Source organism: Mesoplodon bidens, assembly GCF_964165515.1.
Source record: "Mesoplodon bidens genome assembly, chromosome: 4".
Taxonomy (NCBI): Eukaryota; Metazoa; Chordata; class Mammalia; order Artiodactyla; family Ziphiidae; genus Mesoplodon; species Mesoplodon bidens.
This window is the reverse complement of record NC_138160.1, coordinates 145265195-145292834: the sequence shown is the minus strand read 5'-3', so window position 1 is coordinate 145292834 and position 27640 is coordinate 145265195. Positions and strand designations below refer to the sequence as shown.

At 54.8% G+C, this 27640-nt stretch overlaps 2 protein-coding genes across 2 annotated transcripts in view; one reads left to right on the top strand and one right to left on the bottom strand.

Annotated features, from left to right (window-relative positions):
• Positions 1 to 188: 188 nt before the first annotated feature.
• Positions 189 to 12443, top strand: PIN1 (peptidylprolyl cis/trans isomerase, NIMA-interacting 1). The gene is made up of 4 exons (XM_081232262.1): positions 189 to 296; positions 2291 to 2503; positions 10781 to 10891; positions 11822 to 12443. Exons 1-4 carry the CDS (start codon positions 239 to 241, stop codon positions 11929 to 11931), a joined length of 492 nt encoding a protein of 163 aa, XP_081088388.1. The 5' UTR covers positions 189 to 238; the 3' UTR covers positions 11932 to 12443.
• Positions 12444 to 16196: 3753 nt separating this feature from the next.
• The window catches only part of OLFM2 (olfactomedin 2), a 63476-nt gene continuing 52032 nt past the window's right edge, over positions 16197 to 27640 (bottom strand). The window contains exons 2-6 of the mRNA XM_081232205.1: positions 21434 to 21583; positions 19528 to 19674; positions 19054 to 19273; positions 18613 to 18719; positions 16197 to 17301 (exon numbers count right to left, since the gene is read on the bottom strand). Coding sequence (XP_081088331.1) covers positions 16624 to 17301; positions 18613 to 18719; positions 19054 to 19273; positions 19528 to 19674; positions 21434 to 21583 — 1302 coding nt within the window. The 3' untranslated portion in view covers positions 16197 to 16623. The remainder of the gene's footprint in view (positions 17302 to 18612; positions 18720 to 19053; positions 19274 to 19527; positions 19675 to 21433; positions 21584 to 27640) is intronic.

The following is a 27640-nucleotide window of genomic DNA, read 5'->3' as shown; positions in this document are numbered from 1 at the left end:
GGCCTGGGTGGGGCCGACCGGGGGCGGGGCCCAGGTAAAACCGTGGGAGGTCCCGCCCACCCCCGCTTCTGCCCAATAGGAAGCCAGAGAGCCCGTTCGGACAGTTGGAGCACCCAATGAATGTCGTCGCTAGGCCCCGGTGCGGGGCGGGCCCAGCCAATCGGCAGCGGCGGTGGGCAGGCGCGGGCGGCAGGGGCGGTGCGGCGGAGGCGGAGCGGGCTCTGCGGCAGGAGGGAAGATGGCGGACGAGGAGAAGCTGCCGCCCGGCTGGGAGAAGCGCATGAGCCGCAGCTCAGGTGCCGTGGGGGTCGGGGCTGGGGCGGGGCCGCGAGGGCCCGCGGAAGCAGGGCTCGAGCTCGCCCCTCGGGCGCGGGGCCGCCGCTCGATTGCCGTGGGGTCTTGGCTCCTCCGCGTCGTCCCAGGGTGACGGCCCGGCTCACCCCGTGGGGGCTGCGAGCCTGAGGAGTGGGGAACCCTGAGGAAACTGAGACAAGGGGCGGGGCCGGAGAGGCCCTTCGCACTGCCCGGGTGGTAGGGGGACGGTGATCCCTCGGCACTCCCTCAGGCGATGGCCCTGGCCCTGTCGATCTGACCGACACCTTTCTTTCGGCCTAATGCACTTGACGTCCGGGGAGAAGGTCTTTGCACCCCGCTGGGCCCAGGGGGCACCCCTGGGGGAGGACACCCCAACCCCATGCTCAGGGCGGGGCCCCAGGGTTGCTCGGCCTCGGGTCCACAACCTCTTACTGCTAACATGCCTGCTGCCATCCATACCTAATTCTGAGTTTGCGATATCCGCCCGGTGGTATTCTGCCTGAGAACATCCCCCCGTGGTCCAGGACCCGATTTAAGCCTTTTCCCCCAATAATAATGTCAATAATAGGGCACGTTTATCTCAGTGCCAAGCACTGTGCGAAGCGTTTTAGGTGTTTTCTTTCTCTGAATGGCTGCAATTCTGGAAGGTAGGTAGTTATTATTACTCCCATTTTGCAGGTCAGGAAACTGAGGCCAGAAAACTGAAGGAACTCGCTCAAGGTCATTCATTTCAGGGGGTGGGGGCTGGGTTAGAATCCAGTCAGTCTGACTCCACAGCCCCCTGCCCTTGTTACTGCAAACCACTGAGATACACTGAGGTCCAGTGTTTCGCTCCGCTGGACCAGAGCTCACAGTCGCAGTAAGAATTCCGATTTATTGAACGCCAGGAGCTCTGGTGAGCACTTTGCATACATCATCATCAACTCTCCACATTAACCCCATGAGGTTTGATGTCCTTATTCTCTCACCTCACCCCCACTTTTCAGATGAGAAAACTGAGGTTCAGGGAGATGGAGCCCATTGCCAAGGTTTTAGAGGCAGTCAGTGGCTCAGCTGTCACCCACCCTGCTGCAGCCCTGGCCTGTGGCTGTGACCTGCAGCCTAAAGCTGATGCTCTGCCCAATTCTGGGCCCCCACTCCCTCCATTTCTTCCCAGTTCAACCCTAACAGTGTTCCCCGTGGGTGACATCCATCCCTTCACATTGGTGAGCACAAGTCCTCCACGAAACCCAGGCAAACTCTCCGCCCCTGGAATGACACCCTATCTCTACTGGGTCCTACTTCAAGCTTCTTGTTTGCGGCCCTCACTCCATGCTCCTTAGTCTCTGGGTAACATCTGGCCCCAGTAACGCTGGCCCCCAGTTCTGCAGCAGAGCACACTGGGTAGGGGAAAAGAGCAGAGCTTTTGTGTCTGACGCACATGGGTACAGTTCCTGCCTCCCCCGTATGTGCCTGGAGGAAAGTCAACACCCAGGAAATGTTGCTTAGTTTTGTGGTCTATAAAATGGACATAATAGTTGCTACCACACTCCTAATGTGTGCCAGGTGCTATCCTAAGCACGTTACAGGTATGAACTCATACAGCAACCCTTCAGGCGGGTATTGCTGTTATCTCCATTTTACAGGTGAGAAAACCGAGGCCCAGGGAAGGTTGATCATACAGTGAGTGAGTGGCAGAGTGGCAGATTTGAACGGGCGGTCTGGCTGCTGAGTGCACGCTTGGAACCTTTCTTCCTCACCTGGGGTTATTTTCCCCCTTGAAGTTATGAATGACTGAAGTTATAACGTGGTTTTATTGCTTGTTTGGTGTCTGTCTGCCCCCATCTAGAATGTTAGCTCGCTAAGGCCTGGTGGCACTGGTGGACAGCAGTGGGTTGGCTGAATGGAGGCATCTCATTGGCCAGTCCCTTATCACGGCCTCACGGTGGTGTCCTCTGAGCAGGTCCCAGCTGAATTCCACTCCCCCCTCTTCCAGGCCGGGTGTACTACTTCAATCACATCACTAACGCCAGCCAGTGGGAGCGGCCGAGTGGCAATAGCACTGGCGGCGGCAAAAATGGACAAGGGGAGCCCGCCAGGGTCCGCTGCTCACACCTGCTGGTCAAGCACAGCCAGTCACGGCGGCCCTCGTCCTGGCGGCAGGAGAAGATCACCCGGACCAAGGAGGAGGCTCTGGAGCTGATCAATGGTGAGCAGAGGTGGAGACAGGGTCTGGGGATCGGGTGGCAGGTCCCTCTCCCCAGGGGCCAGACTGGGCCTTGTAGAAATCATGCCAGACCCTCTACCCCAGCTTGCTCAGCTGTCAGCTGTGGCCTTGACAGACCTGAAAGTGCCTGTACATGACACAAGCCTGCCTCTCACGGCTGCCTCTCTTTTTCCCCTCCAGCTGGTATTTGAGGGTGAGCCAGGGTAGGTGGGGAGGACCCAACCTTGGGGCTGGCAGACCTGGGTTCAGGTGGTAGCCATGCCACTATAAGCTCCTTGACTTTGGGACATTCACAAGTTGACATTCTCAACTTGAGACTCAGTTTTCACCTCTGTAAAATGGGCATCATCATATACCTGCCTCCAAGGGCCATCGTGAAAACTCAGTGAGATGAGAAAGTGCGTGGCACATAGTGGGTCCTCGTTTAGTGGGAGCTCTCCTTGAGGTATCATCAAGCAGGGTCCTGGGGCACATGTATGGATGGGTCAGGGGGGAGGTTGGAAAGGCAGAGTCGGTGAATTAACTCTGCCCTGAAGGAGGAGGCTGTTTCTCATTCTGTTCTGTGTTTCCTCCACAGTCTAGAACAGCAGTTGGTAGGCAAACTTTTTCTGAAAAGGCCAGATGGTAAATATTTTAGGTTTTTTAGGCCATACAGTCTCTGACAGCTCTGCTTGGTAACTCCATAGCAGCCATAGATGATATGTAAACAGATGGGTGTGGCTGTGTGCCAATAAAACTTTATTTACAAAAACAGCAGGATTTGACCCGTGGGACATAGTTCGCAGCACCCTGGTCTAGAGCTGTCCAGTGTGGCCACCACTACCTACATGTGTTTATTTCCATTTAAATTAATTAAATTTAAGTTATATTAAAGATTGGGTCCTCAGTCACACTGGGCATACTGTTCAGTAGCCATATGTGGCTAGTGGCTGCCGTCTCGGACAGCACAGATAGAGAATGTTTCCATCCTTGCAGGAAGTTCTGTTGGACAGTGCTGGTCTGGATCACACGTGTGGTTTCATCATCCACTCAGCCTCTCTCACCAGAGATCCTGGGCCCTCCAACCCCACATAACCCATCTCTCTCCCATGCCCAAATAGCCTGAGTGCCCCTCCAGCTCTGCCAGGTCCTGGCTGTGTGACCTTGAGCATGTTACTTAACATCTCAGAGCCTCGATCTTTTCACTTGTAAAATTAGCGTTATGATAATAGGACCCATTGCATAGGGTACTTGAGAAGACTCTGCCCTAATGCAGTAAAGCATGAATAACAGCCTTGGCATCTAGTAAATGTTCTGTAATTGCTGGTGGCTATTATGATGGTTGTTATTAGCACAGCCCTGGCATAATCAGTCCAAATTGGCTGTTGTTTTGCTATGACATCACTGGTCTGGTACTTGGCCGGTGGGATTTTATTTTATTTTTTTTAGTTATTTATTTATTTCTGGTTGCGTTGGGTCTTCATTGCCGCACGTGGACTTTCTCTAGTTGCAGCGAGCAGAGGCTACTCTTCGTTGCGGCGCGCGGGTGGCTTCTCTTGTTGCGGAGCACAGGCTCTAGTTGCACGGGCTTCAGTAGGTGTGGCACACGGGCTCAGTAGTTGTGGCGCACGGGCTTAGTTGCTCTGCGGCGTGTGGGATCTTCCCGGACCAGGGATCAAACCTGTGTCCCTTGCATTGGCAGGTGGATTCTTAACCACTGCGCCACCAGGGAAGTCCCTGACCCATGGGATATTACTTAAACACACCTGTACCCACACCTACACCCCCCATACAGTGTCTGGCACCTGATAAATGGCACCTCTTAGCCTCCTACCTCCCAGCCTTGTAGAGCAGAGCCAAGTTCTTGCACAGAATCTTGAAGGCGGATTCAAAGAGCTCACCTCCTGAGCTCCGTGAGGGCAGGGACTGGATCTGTCTCTTTCCCCACTGTATTCTTGCCACCCAACACAAAGCCTGGCCTACGGCAGCGCTTGCAGCCTGGTTTCCTGAATCAGGAGGAAGCGAGAAGGATCCCTGGCAGAGGAAGCAACAGAAATGAAGGCCTGTGGCTGGGCTGTAGGTAGGACTCGGGGGAAGGCTGTGCAGGGGACTGAAGAGGGATGAGACCCCTCAAGGGCAGGTCCCAGCCAGGTGGAGGACGGTCCAGAGTGAGGCCAAGAGTTTGGGTCCTTTCCCAGAGACAGCCGGAAACACATGGCCATGTGTGACTGGGAGGGGGGCCCTGTGGCACTGGCTTTTAGGAAAGAGCCATGTGGCTGGAAGGTGACGCACCAAGAAAGCCAGAAGGCCCAGGGCCCAGGCTGGCTGGACCAGCGGTGAGCTGTGAGCAATGAGTGGGGTCTGGCGGCCCCAGGGGAAGAGGACGTGGCAGGAAACCCAGAGGAATCACGAGATGACCTCTTGGGTCCTCCTAGCTCCTAGAGGGGTCCCTGTTCTGAGGCTTCCGAACCACATGAGAGCGAGCAAGAGGTGATGGGCACTTGGAGGTTGAGCAGAGGAGGTGCCGTCGCTAGTTGAGGGGGTTGGGAAGAGGCACAGTCTGGGTAGAGACTCACTAAATCCGAGGGTCTGAGGAAGAGACGTTGGCAAGGCAACCGTGAGAGGACCTGGATTCAGCAGAGCAGCAGGCCAGAGACAGAAGCCCTTGCGACAGTCCTGGCCAGAGATGGCAGGTGGACATGGGGGTATCTGAGCATCACGTGGAAGGAAAGCTGTTGGGCCCTGGGGACTGCCTGGGAGTGGCAGGTGAGGATGCCCCCCATCCCATCTCTAGAATGGACAGGGATGTGTCTGGTGGGGCTCACACTGCAGTGGGAGCCTGGGTGTGCTGAGGTCAGCCTGGGTCTTGGGAAGGGGTGTCTGGGGGTGTGCCCAGTAAGCAGCTGGGCCCTGGGGCCTAGCCTTAAGTCAGTGCACACTCGGGAGTGTTAGCAGGGGTCCGACGTGCCTGCCTGTGCCAGAGGGCCTGGTGGAAGCTGTGGGAGGAATTGCAACTAGAAACGCTGTGACTTGAACTTGGGGCAGGTAGGAAGCAGGTAGAGTAGATTCTAGAGAGATTTAGGAGGCAGAATTGGGAGGACGGGGTGATGGATTAGAGGGGCAGGGGTGGGATAAGGTCAGAACCAGTGTGGCCCAGCCCTGGAGTCACACAGAGATGGATCTCGGTGCCAGCGGTGTAGCTTCAAGCAAGTGTCTTTACTCTCAGAGCCTCAGTTGCCTCATCTGTAGGATGGGGACAGGATGGCCATGAAGATCCAGGGGCCAGCCAGCAGCTGAATGCTCAGCAGAGCAATGGGCTCAGTGTCAGACGCTTCCTGTCTACACAGCAGAGCCTCGACCCCAGTCATTTAGGAGTGTGTGGTGGGCACCATGGTCTGGACAAGGCTTCTGCCTACCAAGAGCTCCCTGCTGCTTCCCCATGGCCCATGGGTGGAGCTCTGGGCCAGGACGTGGGAGGCCTGGTGGGTTTAGCGTGCAGACCCTCCAGTGACCTTGGCTGTGGTTTTATTCAGTGTCCTGAGATGGGGCTGAGGCAGGCCCCCTCGGGGGTCATTACGAGGGTGCAGTGAGATGGCCCGGGCCATGGTGCACTCGGTAACCAAACACTCGTATGCCACATCAGCAAGCTTTGGGCGCCTGGGCTTGGTTTTCTCTTTCATGAAAGTGGATGTTGTTCCCCTCTCCCCTGTTCTCGTCATGGGCTTGTTCCAGGTGATAAAGAGATCAGGATTTGGGCGGCACACTCTGCAGCTGGCAGCCTGGGTCCGTCAGTTTGCTTTTAGGTCCTGTGCTCCCCGGTTGCCCCAAGGGGACAGGCTGCCGGCAGTGCGTCCACATTTTCTGCTGAGGCTCCTTTTCCAAGTGCTGGCTCCTCTGCAGCTGCTGGGCTGCGGCCACAGGCTTGTCAGGGATCTGGGGACCGGCTGCCTGTCATTGCCAGTGTCCTTGTGTAAGGAAGCCAGGCCATGGAGAAGTCCTCCCTGCCTACTCCCACCCCTCCATCCCCATATGCCCAGGGCCTGAGGGTCCCAGGGAGGCCCTGATGTGAGCAGCAGTCCCCCTACATGTAACTGTGCCCAGGGCCTGAGGGTCAGTGAGCACCTTTGGCCCAGTGTCCCCACCCAAGGTGGGTGGCTCCCTTCTAGCCTGCTGGTTTTAGGCTGGGTCTCTGGCCTCTCTAGGCACCCCCTGCTGGGATTTGGGCCTTGAAGGAAGGCAGACCTAATCCTGTCACCTTTTTCCCTGTCCAGGCCCCTTCCCTAGTTTGTCTCTAAACCTTTTTTTTTTTTCTGGTCGTGCTGTGCAGCATGTGGGATCTTAGTTCACCGACCAGGGGTAGAACCCACATGCCCTGCATTGGAAGCGCAGCGTCTTAACCACTGAACCTCCAGGGAGGTCCCGTCTAAACCTTTTTAGAGTCAGAGACCAGTCCGTTTGTTCACTCACTTTCCCTGAAATAATTATGGTGCAGCTCAGGCTGCTATGACATAATACCATAGGCTAGGTGGCTTAGACAGACATTTATTTCTCACAGTTCTGGAGGCCGCAAGTCCAAGATCAAGGTGTCAACAGGTTTGTTTTCTTCTGAGGCCTCTCTCCTTGGCTTGCAGACAGCCACCTTTTGTGTGCTCACAAGGCCTTACCTCAGTGCATGCAGTGGGGAAAAAGAGAGAGAGCTTTTTGGTGTCTCTTCTTAAAAGGACACTAATCCTTTCAGATCAGGGCCCCTCCCTTATGACTTAACCTTAATTACTTCAGCAAAGGCCCTATGTCCAAATATCATCACATTGGAGGGTTAGGGCTTCAATATATGAATTCTAGAGGGACATAAACATTCAACCCGTATTATTTATGGACTGACAGCTAGTAATTTTCAGGGGCTCACTCTGCACCAGGCACTGTTCTGACAGTAATTCCTTTACCCTTCACAGCAGCCCTCCAAGGTCAGAGCTGATAATTAGCCCATTTTACAGACCAGGCAAGTGAAGCTCCAAGAGACGAAATCACGTACCAGGGTTGCAGGCTCAGGATCGGTAGAGCTGGGATCCGAACACAGTAGTTGGGGTCCCAGTCCACCCTGCTCTGCCTCAGCTGCCCTGTCAGGTGAGGGTTCGATGGACGCTGTCTGGGTAGGGGTGTTGCCGGTCGGGTGAGGCAGGGCATTGCTGGGAACAGCCCAGGGTGTCTGGTTTGCACTTCCTTTCTTGCCTCCTCTGTAGCATTTGAGCCTGAGGTTCACAGAAAAAAGGCATGAGATTCCAGCATTACCGTCTACAGAACCCAGTGGTGGATCCCTCTCTCTCCTTCCCCGTGACCTGTTTCTGTCTCATTTATTCACGAATTCCTTCAACATTAGTGAACACCTGTTCAGTGCACAGCACGGGGAGCTGGGAACACAGCAGTGAGCAAGGCCGACCTGGTCCCTGTCCTCCCCGTGTGAGGCGGCAACAGACGCACAAACAGGAAAGGGGTAAATGCAGGGCCCAGGGAGGCACCTCGCCTAGTGGGGCCTTAGGGAGACTGCTGGGTGAGACCAGAGGACCGCAGATGAGCTTCCGGTGGGAAGAGACGATTAAACAAAGGTTAAGCAAAGGCTGAGAGGTGGGGGTGTGTGGGGGGGGCAAGACTGGGCGGGACACCGTGGGGGTGTAAGACTGAGCTGAGGGGACACAGGGGGTTCTGAAGGTAGCCTTGCATCTTGACTTGTGGCCAGACCCCTGAAGGCCAGCTTTTGAAAGGGAAGCTCAGGAAGGAAGCGTTGTTTCTTTAAACAAAATCATTTCAGGCTCCCATCCAAGCAGAATATTTTCTGAGAGAGTTGGCTGCTCAGAGGAAGATTTGGGTGCTATGAACTACGGGGGACATGGGAATTCTTTGGCATTTGGTTAGGACTCCGCTTTCACTGCCAGGGGCCCAGTGAACTAAGACCCCACAAGCCATGCGGCTGGCCAAATAAACCCCCAAAAAACAAACAAACAAAAAACTATGGGGGACAAAAGCTTGGCTTTTATTCAGTCTTTAGGCTGCTGTTGCATGCACACATGCACTGTGTGCACACCTTGGCCAGGCCACCTAGTCTCGGGGGTTCCCTGCCACTGTGCCCACAGCTCCAGCTGCTGGAGGATGCAGCAGGGGGGTGCTTGTACAGGGTTCAGGGCTGGGCCCGACTCCCCAAGTGCTGGGCATGTGCAGCAGTGCCCCCCAAGGTACCTGGAGGCGGGCAGGTGCCCTGGGGGGCAGTGTGCACTCAGGATTCTCTGGCTGGTGTTACTGAGGTCCAGACAGAAGAGAGAGGAGATATCCTGGTGCTGCCCAGGTGAGGCTGAGGACGCAACCAGAATCCAGGGAGAGGAGGAGGTAGAGGAGGGGTATCCTAGTGACATCCGGTTCAGATCGCAGTCACCCGTGAATGCGTCTGGCACAGGGGCACCACCTACCTGGCAGCCCCAGGGCGGTGTCGGGAGTACCACAGAGCATTACGGCAGAAGCCAGTGCAGCATGCGTGCAGTCCACAGAGGGTGGGGCTTGTGTCGCATCCGCCGGAGAGCCTGCCTGACCAGGCGGCACATCACAGTGACGGCCAGCGCAGACTGCGAGGTGCAGGCGAGGAGGACCAGGGATGGGCAGGTCGGAGAGAAGTAGGGGCAGCCTCATCACCGGCTGGCACAGCCCACACGGAAGGGGGAACAGAATGGTGACAGCAGGTGCCATTTGTCAAGGTGTCTGTCTGTGCCGGGCACTGTGCTACGGGTCACTGTGGACTGCTGGCAAATGACTGACAGTTGAGGCTCAGAAGTAAAGGGACAGTCAGAACAGAACGAGAGGGACACGGGGGAGGCAGGGGTTACCGGGACAGCTGTGGAAGCAGCCGAGCAGATCAGATACCGGGACACACAGTTGCTGCTGTGACATGTGGTGAGATGGGGGTGGGCGGGGAGTGATAGGTGTGCTTCACCGTCGTTCCAGGGAGATAGATGGATAAGAGTGACGTTGAGGTCGGACAGGAGTCAGGGACCCATGGGCCGAGGTGAAGTTTGCACCAGCCGAGCATTAGGCAGATGGCCTGGCTGCGTGTCTGGGCCTCAGAGCACCAGGTAGATTAATCCGCAGTGTCCCTGTGGTGCTCAGGTACCAGGCGTGTCACAGGCTCGTTTAGGTCAGACAGGAGCATCGGGTAGAGGTGTCACCATGGAGTTCAGAAACCCACCGGTGGGTGTGACAGGGTGCCTCTCACATCCATTGTGGGCTGGTGTCCCATTGCTAAGCTGGGGGTGGTGCATGGTCCCAGGTCCCCCCGGGGGCCTCAGGGATAATGCCTCCCAGGAGAGTGGCTGTCAGGGAAGCCACGTAGGCCTAGCTCAAGGCAAGGGGCTTTCCGGTGGTGGTCTGGGGAGGACAGGATGGGTTCTTGCTCCAGAGGCTCCTGCCTGGACTCAGGAGAATGGCTGGCGGCCCTTTCCTACCCCGCACACGCAGGGTCTGTGAGAGTCACACAGGTGCTCGGTGCTGCCCCCTGGCGCCCTCTGCTGGGAGCCCTTCCCCTCAGTCATCCTTTTCCTTCCCTCCCATCAGCCCAGCCTCCCCGTCCCTCCGGGGAGAATCGGTACCCAATGGGGACAGTTTGGGCTGCACAGGGGGTGAATCTGGTGCGCTACCAACACACCTTGCTGTCTCTGGGGCGCAGTCTGTGGGAATGACGCATGTCCCTTCCCGAGCCCCGGCTAGGCCGCTGCTGGGTCTCTTCACAATGCCCCAGTAAGTGGCCCTGGCCTTCCTCACACTTTGGACAGATGAGACAACTGAGGCCCACGGGCTGAGGACCCAGCCGTCTCCTGTGGCAGAGTTGGCCTCCTGCCTTTCTCCTAGAAGCCTCTAGAAAACTCTCCACTGGGGCTTCCACCACTGCCCTGGGGCTCTTGGGGGACCCCTGGGTCCCAGTGTCCCTTTTTAACTTCTGTCCTGTCTTCTGCTGTCCTCCCCAGCAGGGCCTGGGGGGTAGATTTTCTCTCAGAGTATGTGTGAAGGTAGGAAGAGGCCATGCTCTGTTCATTGTATGTTGCTGAGTGTGTGTGTGGTGGGGAGTGACAGAGCGGGCGGTATTGGGATGGGACGTGAGACCAGCTGGCTGTTGCGGTCACCATGGGGTCACGGTGCGCATGCACGTGAAAGGCACTTTCTGAGTGGGGTGCCGCCCTTCCTGGAACCGTCTGCCCCGCCCCACCCCTGACGGGGAGGTCTCCCTGTGTGTCCCCCTCGCAGGCTACATCCAGAAGATTAAGTCGGGAGAAGAGGACTTTGAATCTCTGGCCTCACAGTTCAGCGACTGCAGCTCCGCCAAGGCCAGGGGAGACCTGGGTGCCTTCAGCAGAGGTGCGCGAGGAATGGGCACCACCAAACCCCGGCAGGACCCTCTGACCCACCAGCGCCCGCCCACCACCTGGAGATCGGGAGGGGTAACGCCTGTCGCATGGGCCTTTGGAGTCCACCAGGTGGCAGCAAAGTCCCTCCCTCAGGCTTCAGAGGCCGCCCTTCTGGGGGTGGTGGCCGCAGAGCCTTCTCCCCAGTGACATTCTCTCTTGCGGTGGGGAGTCCATCCGTGTGTCTCTGCTCAGTTGTCCCCATCACGGGCCCACCAAGGTGGGTACTTGCTGCCATTTTCCTCTCCTCCTATTGGAGGTGTAAGGCTGGGGCCCCTTAGAGCCCCAGGGCATGTCCCCCAGCATCCCCTGCCTCGCCCTCATGGGTGGGGAAACCAGGGATGAGGGGAGGAGGGGGTCAGATCAGCAACCCCGAGTTCAGGCCTCTCCAGCTGGGGCTGTGGAAAAGGGAGGAGCAGAGGGAACCAGGCCTCCGCCTCCTTCCCACTCCTTCCCTGGGGTCTACAGAGCATCAGGGAGGGGCCCAGGCTGGGGCGAGGGGTGTCGGGGAGCCAGCAAGGGTCTGTGGACCGCCTGCCCGCCCCAGGAGGCAGGGGAGACAGACGGTGTGGCAGGGGCTGGGGACTGGCGCAGGGAGACCAGTTCACCCCTAGAACGCGTCTCTACGTGCGCAGCGGAGACCGCAGCTCTGCCCTCATCCCTCGTGGCTGTCCTCAGCCTTCCCGGGGCCTCCCTAATTGCCCTGCCGCCCTCAGCTGGGCCCCACGCGCCACTGTGACCGGGCCCTAAACCACGTGACGAATGAGTCCAAATGAGTGCCCGGGGGTGCAGGTGGGAGCCCCATCTGCCTGCCCTGCCTGGTCCTGGCCTGCAGCCCGGGTCTTGACCCCCCACCTGCCATCCCTCATGCTTCCTTCCCCAGGTCAGATGCAGAAGCCATTTGAAGACGCCTCCTTTGCACTGCGGACGGGGGAGATGAGTGGGCCCGTATTCACGGATTCTGGCATCCACATCATCCTTCGCACGGAATGAGGGGTGTGGACGGCCCAGGCCTGCCACACACACACCCCCCGCCCCCCCTGGGGTGGCTGCGGGACAGGGCGGCTGGGCGCGCAGACTCTGCTCCCTGCTACCGCTGACCAGTGGGTACCCCCTCCCTGCTCGTGTCACACAGTATTTATTGATCCCAAAATGGCTGGGAGGGGGGCTCTTCACCACCGGGGGCTCCCTGCCAGACTCCCCTCCCCTTTAGGAATTGACTTCAGAAGGGCGCAGGGTGGAGAGGCTCGCAGGGCTTCCAGATCCAAGGGCTGGGGGTGACCTGTCCCAAAGAGAAGGCCTGGTTAGCTGAGCCGCCCCCTGTGTCCCCCCAGGTCCAGGATGGGGGCAGGAGGGCCTTGAGTTGTTTCTGGTTTTGCCACCTCCTTCTATTCAGTTGCAAAAAGCAAATGCTCCGCCTGGGGCCCAGGCTGCCTGCTGCTTGGGGGCCCTCTCTAAGCAGCGGTGCAGCACCTTCCCCGGCCTCCATTAAACCTGGAACCACTGTTCTGCTGTCCCTGTCTCTCATTTCCTCCCTGCAGAGGTGAGTGGGGCACGGTTGGGGGAGTGATCATCTCCCACAATCCCTGGCGTCCAGGTGTCCAGGCCGCCTTTCCTCCCTGAGAAGCCTCTCCTCTTCCTGGGCTTGGGGGCCCCAGGCTCTCGGGGAAGTGGAGCACTGCTCTGCACCAGCAGTCCTCACACTTGGGTGTTAAAGAATGTCCTGGAACGCAAGGGTCCTGACCCCCCAGCTCTGGATTCAGCAGGTCGGGTGGAGCAGGGTTGAAGGCCCTGTGCCCTGGGTGCCCTCACCGCCCCCCTCCCACCAACTCCCTTCATGCACATGGGCCACTTGAGTTAGAATGAACTACGCCCAGCACCCTGAGGCCTGCTTCCCTGTCACCACAAGCGCTCTGGCAGATTGTGCTTGGGTCCTGCGGCCTCTGCAGGCCTTGTTACCATGGCAGCAGGGGGCCAGCCTGGTGGGGGGGCCCTGCCAGGCGCCTCTGAGAGCAGGGATCCTGCCCCACCCTCTGGGGGAGGGGCTGTCGTGGAGCATAGGGAATCGCTGTGGCACATGGGGGTTGGGGGGGACCCTTCCTCCTCTTCAGATTGGGGGCTGGGGTGCAGCCCACCTCTTGTCCATCACCTTCTGGTAGCTACCCTGGGGCCAGGGCCTGGGCTGGGGGCTCAGGTCAGTCAGGAGGTTTGCAGAGCTGCTGAGAGGCGGTTAGGCCTGGTCTACCCACCTGCTTCATGGGGACCAGCCCGGGGCGGGGGCGGGTGGTGGGCTAGCGGGGCTTGGGCACCTGAGGAAAATAAAGCCCTGCCTGGCCTGACACCAGGGAACCCCCCACCCCCCCGCCCCCCGTCCCCACCAAAGCTGAGTCTCTGATAAAAGCCCCGAGTCTCAAACAGCCACCTGGGCCGACCCCCATCTGGCCAGCTTCTGGAGCCATCGCTCTCTGCCTGCCGCCTGCCAGAGCCTTTGTCATTAGGAAGGTTTAATGAATTTCCTCTCAGCTCTGGTGGGCTGGGGAGAGCCGGCTGGTTGGCTGCCCCTCCAGGCAGAATCCTCTCCCACCCCCCGTGGAGGCCACAAGCAGGCAGCAGCCCTGCTGTCTGCGCCAACCGTTCTGTCAACCGTTACTGCACCCCTCCATGTCCAAAGGAGCCTCTGGGAAGGATCGGAAACGAGTACTTGGGGGCAGAAGGGTTTTCAGGGTCCTGCTCCAAGGCACCACCTGAGGATGGGCCTGTGCCTTGCTCTCAGCACCAAAGGCCCGGGGAAGGTCTCCCTGGGCTCCCAGGCATCTGAGATGCTGCCAGGGAATGGAGGGTGCGGGTGTGTGTGCGTGCGTGTGTGTGTGTGTGTGTGTGTGTGTGCATTTTCCCGTGTGGGGCTGGCAGGGAAATTTTTCTTTTGGCCAAGCCGCACAGTTTGGGGGATCTTAGTTCCCTGACCAGGGATTGAACCTGTGCCCCCTGCAGTGGAAGCACAGAGTCCTAACCAATGGACCGCCAGGGAAGTCCCAGGGAAATTTTCTCTGTGTCACTCACTCCCTGTCACTTTGGGCATCTGTGTGTGTGTGCGCGCGCCCAAGCCTGCATGTGCCCATGTGACTAGTTGGCCTTAGGTGTTTGTCCTGTGTGACCCGGGGGTCCCACCCCCCCGTCTGGGCGTGACCACCTGCCTTCATGGACCTCCCTCTTCCTTTATCTAGCTGTGCAGCGGCCAAAACCCAAAACAAAAGAACGTTGCTCCTTGGTAAACATGCCCCCAGAGCCCACTCAGCACGCGTGATTCACGAGCTGTGGCTTCTGTCACCTGCTCCACACCCCTCCTGCCCAGAAGGGAGGCCCTAAATCCCAGGCCTTCAGCGTGGTGAGAGAATAGCCTGTCACTGGTCTGGCACCTCCCGGCCCAAACTCGACCCAGGGGGCTGGTTTCCACTCTTTTGCCGTTTTCACCAGCTCAGGCTTCTGTGGCCACAGAGCAGGGCTAGAGCCAGTTACTTCAGCTCGGGGTAACATGGGTACTGCCACGGGATGGGCTACAAAGCTTCCCCGATGTAGCCAGATACACATCCACAAAAGGGGAAGTCAGGGTAAGCAATAGGCAGCCTAGGACACACGCAGATGACACGCAACCCTCGCCTGGGTCGAGGGGCAGGGGGTTATTACTCCTTGCCAACCTTGGAACAAAAACCACCAACCCAAAAGTATAAGGAGGGCTGGGCCTGCCTCTCTGTGTGTGTGTGAAAGAGAGAAGGGGCGCCTGTGGGCATCTGTCTGATGCCCAATACAAATTGGAGGGATGGGGCGCGGATGTTCTAGGTGCCCTCGCCCTGTGCCTGTTTTTTGTTTGTGTGTTTGTTTTTTAAAAGCAGGTACAGAGCGAAGTGCCTCTCAAGGTGCTTATCCAGGAATCGATTCTCTTCAATGTCGAACTTGTTAATTTAAATGGAAATTAATTGCTTTTCTTGAAGATTTCTTTAAAAAATGGTTTTAAATGAATGCATTAGGCAGTCGCATTTATTATTCATTGGTTTCATCGGCAATACAGCCCCAGTGTCCCGAGTTCCCGGAGATACCAGCACGGAGCGGAGATGATTTAATCAGGCCATTAATTAGAGACGGGGAGACAGGGAGGAGGGTTCCTCCCAGAGGAGCAAGTTTGGCCTCCGTGGCCTCAGCAGGGGCAGGCGGGGTGGGGGTGTTGTCTGGGCCGGCGGGCTGTTTGCACAATGTTTCTGCTAGAGATTTCAGGCGGGCCCGTGCGTTGGGGCGAGCGCGGGGGTGGGGAGTGGTCAGCACTACCTTTGTTCGCGGCCACAGCTTCGGAGGCGACTGTCTTCCCCCATCTCCTTGCAGTCTGTCACCCAGGCTACCAAAGATCTGGCTAAAATAAAGCCTTCATTTTGTTTTTCCCCTTCTATGACCCCCTCCCACCCCACCTTAGTCACACTGCCAAGGTTCCTGAGGCCTTGGCCTCTGCTTACTTCAGTCTCTGCCCCACGCGCTCACACACCCCTTCCCTTCCTGTCTCTGATACTTGCTAGCTTTGCCCGTCCTTCCCCACCAGGAGCTCCAGTCCCCATGTAGGTCCCCACAACAGGGACTCTCCCTGCCCAAGCCCAGGCACAGGGCGTGGGTGTGTCCAGCGGAAGGGCCCCCATGCACGTTCAGAATTGCTATCTTTTTTTATCAGCTAACTCAGAACAGGTGCAACTCATACAAAATGATTTTGATGTTACAAAGAAAAAAGAGAAGAAAAGGGACAAATTCTGTGCGCTACCCTCTCATACCCCTATTCTTAAAAGCAGCCAAATTGTTAAAAACCCATTTTAAAAGTTGCCAGATGGGTCAGTGATGCACCTGTGTGAAGTGAGTGAAAACAAACAAAAAAAAAAACCAGTGACTAAGAATATTCATTTGAAGCCAGTCTTCATCGTTGTGATAGAGTTCTTGGTTATTTGGATCATGTTGTTTGGATCAATTGAAACAACTTTGGATTGGGTATGCTCGCCTGTCTTCCCAAAGGGCTCGCCCTGCCAGGGCCCTCACCCACCCACCCCCCAGGCTGGGCTTACCTGCCCCTGTTCTCAAAGCTTGTGGCCTGGGACAAGGGGACCCCGCTGGGATGGGCCTCCAGGCTCACCCTCCACCTGGCCTCTTCTGCCCCTTCCAGACACACAGAGCAGCTGAAGCATCAAATGTCAAAGGTCCCGTTTATTCCAGCAACCCGGAAAGAAAAAGTGTAAATAAAAAAAGAAACATCCATGCACTCAACTCCTTGGGTCGGGAGGAGGGGACGTGGAGCCAGGAGGAGGAGGACTGGGTGGGATGCAAAGGGGGAAGGGAGGGAGGGAAGAGAGACAGGCAGAGAGAGAGAGCTGGAGGGTCACATCGATCAAAAGATAGAGAGGCCTCAAGAAAAAGAAAGAGCGAAGTCTCAAAATCAATAGAGAAGAGACAATACTGAGAAAACGCACTGACAAATACAGAAGCAGAGAATGAAAGCTGGGCGCAAAGGTGGAGAGAGAAAAAACAGTACAGGAGGGGAGAGGGAGAGGGAGAGAGAGGGCAGGACAGAGACAGAAAGATAAACTTGGAAGGACCACAGGCGGAGTAGAAAGGGCTCCCGTGGCCCTCGTGTGGCTGCATGAGCCACGACGGCAGCCCCTAGGGGCCCCCTGCGGTGCTGATGACGTGGAAGAGGGTGACATTGTAGAGCACCTGGTGGCCATTGTTCCAGGTGTACAGGGCCCGCTCGCGGGGGTTGTAATCCAGCATGGAGATGTGGGAGTACTGGTTGTGGAAGGGCACGTCTGTGTACTCATAGCTGGACGTGTTGGTGAAGTAGGCGAAGTAGACCTTGGCCCCGGCCAGGTGGGAGTTGGTCACGTAGAGCACGCCACAGATCATGAAGGCCTCGCCGGCGCTGCGCTTGGGGTAGCCGGTGTCCCAGGACCGCACAACCTCGAGGGTGTGCGGGTCCAGCCGGCTGACCACGATGTTGCCTGCGTTCTGGTTGGTGGTGTACACGGCCCAGAGCCCACTCTCGTCCACCATGAAGTCCATGTCCGAGAAGCCACCCCAGGAGTAGGGGAAGGTGTTGTTGTAGCCGGCCCCAGGGAGGTTCCTCTGCACCAGCACAGAACGCGAGCGGAAGTGGTACTTGACCACCACGTTGCTCTGGTACTTGTTGTAGAACAGGGAGCCATTGTACACCACGTGGCCCGTGCCTGCCCACGGCTGGGGCAGCAGGTGCTGGATAAAGTTCTGGCCTTTGATGAAGTCTCCCAGAGTGCGGAACTCCAGGACCCGCCGGCCCTTGTAATAGCCATCCATGTACCAGACCTACAAGAGAGCCGCTGGTCACGGGTGGATCACCACCAATGACCCAAAGGTCCCAGCAGCCACTCAGGAATCATGTGGCCATTAGGGATCAACAGTCACTAAGTGGTCATTACTCAGTCATGGGGTGTCCAGTGACCTTTCATGACCAGGCATCGTCCCAGTGACTGGGATCATTTGGTCAGGGAGTGCTATTGGTCTCTGACACTCAGAGGACAGTGCTTGATCCCCAAGAATCGGGGAAATGGCAGTCCCTGCTGACTCACTGGGCCTAGGAGTTCACTGGTCATTGGATATGGGATGGCTAGTGGTCATTAGGCTGCCCTTGGGTGGTAAGAGGTCACGTGAACCCATTGCCTGTGGGTAATTCCTGTAACCACGAGGTGACCGGCATGAACGTCAGCATCCTCTCGGTCAACAACTTTCGCTGTCACCATGGTGTCAGCATTTGTGAGTGCCCTTGCTCATGCTGGTTATCGGGCTAAGCATCCTAAAACCTGTAACGCTGATGTTATCATAACCATTTTGAAGATAAGGAAAATTGAGGCTCAGAGACATTAAGGAACCTGCCCAAGTTTCCCAGCTAAGAATTGGTGGAAGCGGGATATAACTCCAAGTCTGATTTCTTTTTTTTTTTTTGGTGCCTCGTGTTTTGTGAGATCTTAGTTCCCTGAGCAGGGACTGAACCCCTGCCCCAGCAGTGGAAGCACCAATCCTAACCACTGGACCACCAGGCAATTCCCCCCAAACCCAAGCTCGTAACCCCTTGGTTGAACCACCATGATGCCTGGGAGGCCAATGATCACAGTGGGGCAGTGGCTATTTGCTACCTCTGATCTATGACACTCAATGGCTGCCCAGTGACCAACATCCGTCACTAGGATAGTCACTAGGCAGTTAATAGATGGTTCCTGTGGATCAGAGGTGATAGGCAATTGTGACCATGGTGGCCACCAGAAGTTTAAAGGTCATTGAGTGGTGCTGGTAGGTCCTAGTCCTTGGGAAGGGACTGGTCACTGGTGGTTACTTTGAGGTCAGTGGTCACTGGGAACTGGCCATTAGTACTAGTAACCATTAGTCTCTATACAGTCATTGGAGGTCAGCTGACGTATGGATTCACAGGGCTGGAAAGTTCTTGGTCACTTGGTGGTCGCTAGACAGTCAGGGGGAGGTCCAAGGGCCCTGGAGACCCTAAGACACTTCGGCCTACAAGATAATCATTGATGTGGAATCGCTTGGCACCTAGGGGCAGCCACAGGCTATGTCTCCTCCCCAGTATAGGCTCTGACCCCTGGCATGGGCCCAGTCACTCACCCGGCTATCCGCACTGGGAGCCATCGTGTCAGTCATCCAGGAGCCGAAGCGGGACCCCATGGCCCGAATGGTGATGGGGTTACTGACTCCCGTCAGCTTCCCACAGCCTGGGAGGCAGGAACAGGGGGGATGAGGGTGGAGAATGGGAAGAGCGCAAGGGAGGCAGGGCAAGGATGAGGTAGTGTGATCAAACTGAAGAGCTGGGAACAGGGGTGAGGAAGGATCCAGAAATCTGGTGCCAAGGGGGAGTTAGGTTGGGGGTGCGGGACTGGAAGTGTAGGGTCAGGAGCATTTCCAGCTTCTGGGTCTAGTTTTGGCCTTGGGTAGGGAGGTCAAGGGTCAAAGTTTTGAAGTTAGAGGTCAAAACCATGCCCTGGGCACACAGAGGGTTTGGGGGTTGGGTGTGGAGGCCAGGGGTCAAGATCAAGCATCAAAGCATACCCAGCTTCTGGGCACAGGCGTGGAGCCGGGCCTCCAGTGCCATCACCCGCTGCTGCAGGTCTTCGTATCCGTAGGCGCCCATCTCCTCCTGGATGGCTGCAAGGCTGCCGGAGAGATTCCTCACCTCCTCCCGCAGGCGCACAATGGTCCTCATGTCCGCCTTGTACTGCTCCAGGACCGAGCTCAGGGGCAACAGCTCCGTCATCCTGTCCTTCATCTCCTGCTCCCAAGGTGGAACCATTGCTGATCCCAACCCCTGACCAGTGACCCAGACCTGAGCCTAGCCTTCAACCCACAGCTTCACCCCTTATATCTCTGATGCACACCTGGCCCTTGACATTCAGCCCACACTGGACCCTAGATCTGGGCCAGCCAACACTCAGTCCTTCCCAGATGTGGCCCCCACTCTGGGAACTAATGGGCACCAATCCCAATGCTTCTCTTGACCTCTGACCTGAACCCAGAAGGACCCACCTGGAAGCTCTTGGCTGAGAGGGACCCGTCGGCCGCCCGGAGCCTCGCATCCAGGCTCCGCATGAGGGTCTCCATGCTTCGCACGTACTGGAGGTCACGGTACGTCCGCAACTCAAGGACCTCCATGGACTGGGAGACGTTCTGAACCTAGGAACTGGGAGGGTTAGGGAGAGCCACACTCCTGTCCCCGTCCCCGGGATGCCACAGACAAGACCTGGCGGGGCCAGAGGCCAAACACCCAACCAACCTTCTCCTCCCAACCTTACCAGCAACCTGACCTCCCAATGGCAGGCCCAATCCATCCATTGGCTACTAGTCTGGCCACCACCACCTCCCTGTTCTCCTTGCCTCCACTCTCATCCCCATCAGTCAAGTCTCCACAGAGCAGACAGACAGAGTTTTTTCTTTTTTCTTCTTTTTTTTTTTTTTGGCCACACTGCGAGGCGTGTGGGATCTTAGTTCCCCAACCAGGGATCGAACCCAGGCCCCTTGCAGTGGCAGCGCGGAGTCTTAACCACTGGACCACTGGGGAAGTCCCGAGAGGGAGTTTTTCAAAAGGAAGATTGGATCACCTTCCCCTGCAGACCCTGCGAGCTGGTCCTGCCCCTTTGCCTGCCTACGCGCCGTGTTCATCCACTGCAACCACCAGCCCAACTTCGCTCACATAGATTTGAAGCTTCTTCCGTCCTCAGGGCCTTTGCACTTGCTGATCTCCCTACCTGGAGCGCTGTACCCTTTGTCTTCGCCGCTGGCTGCGCCTCATCCTTCATGTCTCAACTCCAGCATCACCTCCTCAGAGTGGCCTTCCCTGATCACCCTGCCTTAAGCAGCCACTCACCCTCTCCCCCTTACGTGGTTATTTTCTTTCCAGCTATGACTACTACCTGGAACATTCTGATTCATCTGTCTCCTTTAGGTGGGATCCTCAGAGGCAGACCCAGTGTCTGGCTTGTCCACAGCTGAATGCTCAGTAAATACTACATGCTCAATAAATTCCTTTAGGCTAAATGAGGGAACTGAAATTCCCCTTGCCCTGACCTCTCCTAATCCAGACTGAGGGCCCCCTAGCTCCCACCTCCACTTGGCTAAGTTGAGTTCCTCCCGGCCAAGGTGAACTCACAGGCAACACTGGATGCTTGTTGAAATACACAGAATTTCCTGAACCCTTGTTCACGTGACACTTGGAAGTTCTCAGGAAGCCAAGAGCCTGATACCCATCCTGGACGCCACAAAACATTTTTACGGTCATCGTCAACAATCAGGGGACACCACATGGCCATTCTGCACTGTTGGGGAAAGCAGTTCCAGTGTCACGGGCAGGGCAGGATCCTACAGAGTTAATGGATGGAAGACTCCGGTGCCAACAAGGATGTCTTCTGTCCTCAGCTTCCTCCTCTACAGGATGGCGGTGGGAAGTTGCTAGTCACTTTCAACACCGACATCAGAGGTGACTAATGGGCAGTTCAGCTGGGTAGTGGCAAGGGACAGCAGTCGGCCTCTAAAGGGCACCGAAATATCCTTGGGAATGTATTGAATGGGGACCAGTTTATATCAACCACAGTCAGAAGGGGAAGGCATCTTTATGTAAGTCTCTTGGGATGGAGGGCGAGACCCTTCTTAGCAGGTGAGTCTGGCTGAGTGCGTGGTGGGGCCAGAGCTCACGCACCGAAGACTCAGATGCTGCCACTGGGGTTCTCCTTCCCCGTCCCCATACAACGCTCAGCTTCTCCTCCAAAGAAAGCACTGAACAGATATTGACCGAAATATCCACCTGGAGGGGAGCCAGGTCATCCACCAGCTCTGAATAATCTGCATGGCTAGATCTGGCCCCGGCTGACCTGGATGGGGGCAGAGGGCAGGGTGGGAACTGGGAGATTTTTCACAAGGGAACCTGGAAGGTTCTTACCTTCTCCATCAGCTGCCGCAGTTCCCGGCTCCGGCCATCGCGGGAGCAGGTGCTCTGCGCGGGGATCACGGCCGTGCAGATGCATTTTCCGTCAGGAGCCTGGGCCGAGGTGTACAGCTGCCAGCCTTCCTCTGGGCTTTGGAAGAGGGTCTGTGGGGAGGTCAGGGTCAGAGAGTGGGAACCCAATGGGGGAATCACCCCATCACTCCTGGGAGAGAAAGGGGGCCCCGGAGAGATGACAGACGTCTTTTGCTGGACCCTTGGAATGTGCCAGACCATGTGCTAAGTGCCAGACGTGTGTGATCTCAATCCCTCCTCCGGGAGCCCCATTTTACAGATGATAAGACTGAGGTATGAGGGGTGAAGGAACATGGCAAAGAATTGTGGGATTTGAGCCCTTCCAAAGAGGGGAATTCATTCTCTCAAAAGCATTTGCACACGCATGCAACAATGCCTCCATAACCACCATTAGAACATAGACCCAGACTCCTACCGACCCTCAAACCTGAACCTTCCTCTCTGCTTCTCAACCCACAGTGACAGACGGGTTCTGGATATATCTTGGGGGCCACTAAGCACAACTCTACTATTGTCATTCCCCCTTCCACCAACCCCTGTTCCTGAGAAGAGGCAGGGTGATGGCCAAAGGGTGACAGACTCCTCACAGAGACCTCCAAGCCCTTGACTAGAAGGTATCACTTTTAGACTCCTCCTAAACTAAACTTCAAGTCAGTTGATGCTGCTCAGATAATTCAGGGATCAATTATGGCTGTGCTTTCCAAACCATGCTCCTTGGAACCCTGGCAATCTTACCAGGCATGCTGGGAAGAGGGTACTCTGAAGTCAAATATGTTTGTGCATTGCTGAGTGAAACGAGTTTCTTTCTTTTTTTCTTTTTTTTTTTTTTGGCCACGCTGCATGGCTCGAGGGCTCTTAGTTCCCCAATCAGGGATCAAACCCGGGCCCTCAGCAGTGAAAGCACAGAGCCCCAACCACTGGGCCACCAGGGAATTCCTGAAACGAGTTTCTTTAATGCAGGACTTATCAGAACCTTTGAAATGCTCATGTTCATCAGGGAACTGATGCTGGTTGTTCAAGTTTTTAAGGGATGCGTGTGTCCTATGGCTCATGTTCATCAGAGCCATATTTTTCCAAAATTATTAGAAAATATCTAGTGAGTGCCTATTCTATGCCAGGCATGGGTCTGGGATAGGGTCTAGGAAGAGAGAGACGAAGAAAGCATATCGATTGCTGCCCATAGGTGTGGAGGAGACAGACATGAATTAGGGAATTCTGCCATTACTTCTAGAACTATATGCTGCAGTGAATGCTATAAAGAAAGTACAGAGAGTAACAGACCCTCCCAGGCTGAGGGTCTCAGAGGAGGTGCCCCAGGGAAGGGACATGTAAGTTGAACTTGAGTGATGAGTGAGCCAGGAGAAGGGAAGAGAGGAAGGGACACTTCTGGCACACAAATTCTGACCAATATCTGGACGGATTGGAGAAACATTGTTCAAAAAGCATTGAATCCTCACTGGATGGGACGTGTTGGGCCCCCAGATCAGGCCCCCTTGAGCTTCCCCAGAACGTACTGGAGTCAGTCACAAATCCCAGTCTTTTTGTTTTTAATCAGGGCATGGTGGTCTCATATGTTCAACAAATATTTGTTAAACTCCTACTGTGTGTCAGGCTCTGTTCTGGATATTGAAAACATAGTAAACAAAACACAAACACAAAAGCTCCTCTAGGAGTTACATTAAAGTGGAGAGCAACAGAAATAAACAAATAACTTAACACCAAGTATTTAAAGGGTGATGAGTGCCATAGAGAGAAGTAAAGCAGGGAAGAAATGATGGAGGATGCTAGGGTTGGGGGGTGGTTAGGGATTGCAATTTTAGGGGCCCTGGGAAGGGCTTAATGAGAAGATGTCATTTGAGTAAAGACCTGAAGGAGGTGAGGGAGGAGCCATGAGGATATCTGGGGAAAGATGTTCCAGGCAGAGAGAACAGCAAGTGCAAAGGCCCTGAGGCCGGACCATGCCTGATATGCTTGGGAAACACGGACGAGGCTAGTTCAGCTAGAACAGAGTCACCGAGGGAGAGATTGTGCGGGGGGTGGGGGAGATGAGGACAGGGATGGGACAGGACAGCATATGCGGGGCCTTGTGGACCATGGGGAGGACACTGATTTTTGCTCTGAGTGAGGTAGGAGCCAAGGAGGGTTCTGTGCAGAGGATGGACAGGATCTGACTCAGCTGTTCACAAGCGCCCCCTGGCTGCTGTGGGGGGAACAGACTGTGGGTGTGAGGTGACAAGGGTGGGAAACCAGGGCAGAGGTGACTGCAAGAGTCCAGACAAGCCATGATGGGTGGAAACCGAGGAGATGGGAAGTAGAAGATGCTGGTCCTATCCAGAATGCATTCCTAAGACATGGAAGAAAGTCTGATAAAACCCCAAGTGTTTTACAGAGAAACAAAGCTTCACCATCATGGATCATTTGCACAGCCACTACTTATCACCCTGCAGAGGCTGTTCCCATGAGCTGTAGCAGAGATAAGCCAGGCTGTGAGTTATGAGCAATCCCAGAGACTCCAGCTGTTAGCCCACCTTTTTCTCTCCCACTCAATAAAGCCTTTTTTTTTTTTAGCTTATTGGAATGTGAGCAAGTGATATCACTGTACAGATGAGCTTGACTCGTCCGCTAATTTATAAGAAAAATAAATAAATAAACCATTCATAGACGCCACCTGAAACTATTGTAATTAGTCATTCTTTGAGCCTTATGTACACACTTCGGAGGTTGAGGGAACCCCCTCTTTACAAGTCCATGTTTCCCCGGCGGAGGAATGAAGTCACTCACCTTCCCAGGCTCCCTTGCACGCAGGCATGGTCCAGGTGGAGCCCACACTCCAGCCTTACTGCAGAGCGCCCAGGATCCCCCACTGCCAAGGGCTTCCTCGGGTGGTCCGAGCCCACCCCCGCCTTTGCACTGGGCAGGCAGAAGCACCTCCCACCCGGAAGTCTCCACGGAGTTCGTGATAAATACCAGCCCTCTCGCCTCTCCAGTGGGAGAACTCTGGGGTGCCTGCTGCCTGCAGTTTCCCAGAGGATCCCATGGGGATCTGTGGTCCAGGTGCCCACAGTGGCACCATTAGATTGCCCTGCCTGGGTTTCCTTCACTTCCCATCTCCCTTTCACCACTGGTTCCTCCTGGGACCGCATCCCAGCTAAGTATTTGCACTCAACTCCTCTCATCCAGCTCTGCTCTTGAAGAAGCCTGACCGAAACCAAGAAGGATGGCCTAAGACAAAAAGGGTGACCCAGAGGGGGAGGGATAACTTAGGAGGTTGGGATTAACATACACACACTACTCTATATAAAATAGATCATCGATAAGATCTGACCGTATAGCACAGGGAACTCTATTCAATACTCCATAATAACCTGTATGGGAAAGGAATCTGAAAAAGAATAGATACATGTATATGTATAACTGAATCACTTTGCTGTACACCTGAAACTAACACCACACTGTAAATCAACTAAACTCCAGTATAAGATAAAAATTAAAAAAAAAAAAGTGATTCAGGAATGCCTTCACCTTTGGTTCTAGGAGAATGCAGAACTAGCTTCACCTTTTTTCATGACAAATACAGTTCTCAAAAAACAAAGACAAAAAAAAACAAAACCATGAACTTGAGTCCAAACATCTCCATCTGTGCTCCCCTGGCTCTGATCCCCATGCAATTTGGATAGAACCCCCCGAAGATTCTCATTTGTGCAGAGACAAAGCAGCCCGGTTCAACATAATTAACATCCCCTTCCTACATTCTGTAGCGTGTCCTTTGAAGCAAACAAGCCATTTTCTCTCAACGCACGAAATATTGAATTGTAAAAGAGAAGCAAGATTTAAGTGGCGCAGAGAGAAGGCCTCCACGGCTTTCCTAAAATAATTGTCTGCGTTGGACGCACCTCGCTGGAGTGTTCTCTGCAGCAGCGTAATTAAATGCTCGGGGTTTGGCTGCCAAATCTCAGCACGGCAAAGAGCCTGAGTTTCGCCCATCGGGTTCAAGTTCAAATACACAGTCAATTCATGTCCTTGGGAACCTATTGGAATGCCCTGGAAGGCTCTGTGTTTGACAGTCCAAAGGCCAGCTCTCCCAGACTGGGTTTATCTTCAAACCAAAGTCACAAATTCTCAGAGGTCACAGTCCTAGGGATAGAGAACGCCTATAACTAAGGGAAATGTTTATAACAGCAGGTGTGAGAGCCGCGGAGCTCTCCCAGTACAGACACTTCTGATCTGGTGGCCTGTCTCACCTCACATGTATATATGTCCATGCCACTCTCTTTGTCACAGCTTACCGTTCCCCCTCCCCGTGTCCTCAAGTCCATTCTCTACTAGGTCTGTGTCTTTATTCCCGTCCTGCCCCTAGATTCTTCATGACCTTTTTTTCTTTTTTTCTTAGATTCCATATATATGTGTTAGCATACGGTATCTGTCTTTCTCTTTCTGAGTTACTTCACTCTGTATGACAGACTCTAGGTCCATCCACCTCACTACAAATAACTCAATTTCGTTTCTTTTTATGGCTGAGTAATATTCCATTGTATATATGTGCCACATCTTCTTTATCCATTCATCTGTCAGTGGACACTTAGGTTGCTTCCATGTCCTGGCTATTGTACATAGAGCTGCAATGAACATTTTGGTACATGACTCTTTTTGAATTATGGTTTTCTCAGGGTGTATGCCCAGTAGTGGGATGGCTGGGTCGTATGGTAGTTCTATTTGTAGTTTTTTAAGGAACCTCCATACTGTTCTCCATAGTGGCTGGGATTTTTCAAATGATTTCACCCAGGCTGCTGCCCCAATTAAGCAGCAGTCTCTGTAACAGGTCCAGGATCGACTGAGTACAGGACACGCAGGAGAAGTTTTTCTAGCTCTCGCGTCCGGGATCATCAGCTCAGCCTACAGCTCCGTCACCTACGTCTTGGTTCAGAAAACAATTCTTGGTTCTTCCGGGGGCCGAGGGATTGCTACAGGATCCCAGGGGCAGCCAACCATTGAGCACTGGCTATTGGGGATTAGCAAACAGGAACAGAGCAAGCAGCTGCCTCTTAATAAGTCAAGGATATTATTGCGTTTGAGGTGGAATAATTTAATCAGGAAGCAGAAGTGGCTTGGGGCTCGTATATTTATCTGTTGGCTGCCTTGTTCCAGAGAGAACTGCAAGTGGTTTACAAGGATATGTAAAATACCACACGATAGCTCCAGTTAAATAGGAGAGCAGGAATTAGATATTTCTGGAGGGCGGTCTGCCAATCCAGAGCTGAAGCCTTAAGGTTTCTACATTTGTATTTAACGCAGCCAATCTGAGTCTAAGAATTTAGCCCAAGGAAATCATGTGACAAGCACTCAATTGCTACAAGAATGCTCATTAAACTGCTGTCTAAAATTGGACAACTGGAATTTTTTCCCCTCCAGTCGTTTGCCAGTAGGGGCATTGATTTTAAAACTCTACAGCAGGGAATACTATGCAGCCATTAAAATCGGAGACCAGCAGGGATTTTTATCCCCATCTTCAAATTTACCTTCTAAGTTTTCTACAATAAACACGTATTGTTCTTGTGAAGTTCTTTTTCAGTCCGTTGAAAGTTTTGTGGGGGGTTTGGGGTTTTTTTTTGCAAGGAAGAGAGAGAAAAAGTGGGGACATAGAGCCAGAAGTGAGGCTAAGAAAAACCCATCCCTTAAAAACTTGAACAACCAGCATATGGTTGGGCCATAAATTTGGCTTCAAGCTCCTTAGCCGCCAACTCAAAAAGGGAAAGCTGGTCATTTATGCGGCTCCCAGTGTCCTGAAACAAAAACACACCAGATGCTCAGGAGAAAACTTAACTATTTTTAGTACCAAGAACAGGCAAGGATCTCTCCCACGGTCCTCCCAAAAAGGAGTCCGTGTGATGTCACCAGCATCTTTCCAGACAACATCCTTACAATGGAAACGACTCGTTTCTTCTGGATGTTCCTTCTTCCTACTCAGCTGCTAGAGTAGAGCCAGGCGGTGAAGAGCAGGGTCTGAGGGTCAGGCTGCCTGGGTTGATGTCCTGGCTTGGCCACTCACTTGCTGTGTGAGTTGTTTAACCTCCCTGTGTCTCCTTGTCCTCCTCTGTAAATTGGACACGATAATTTATACCCACCTCACAG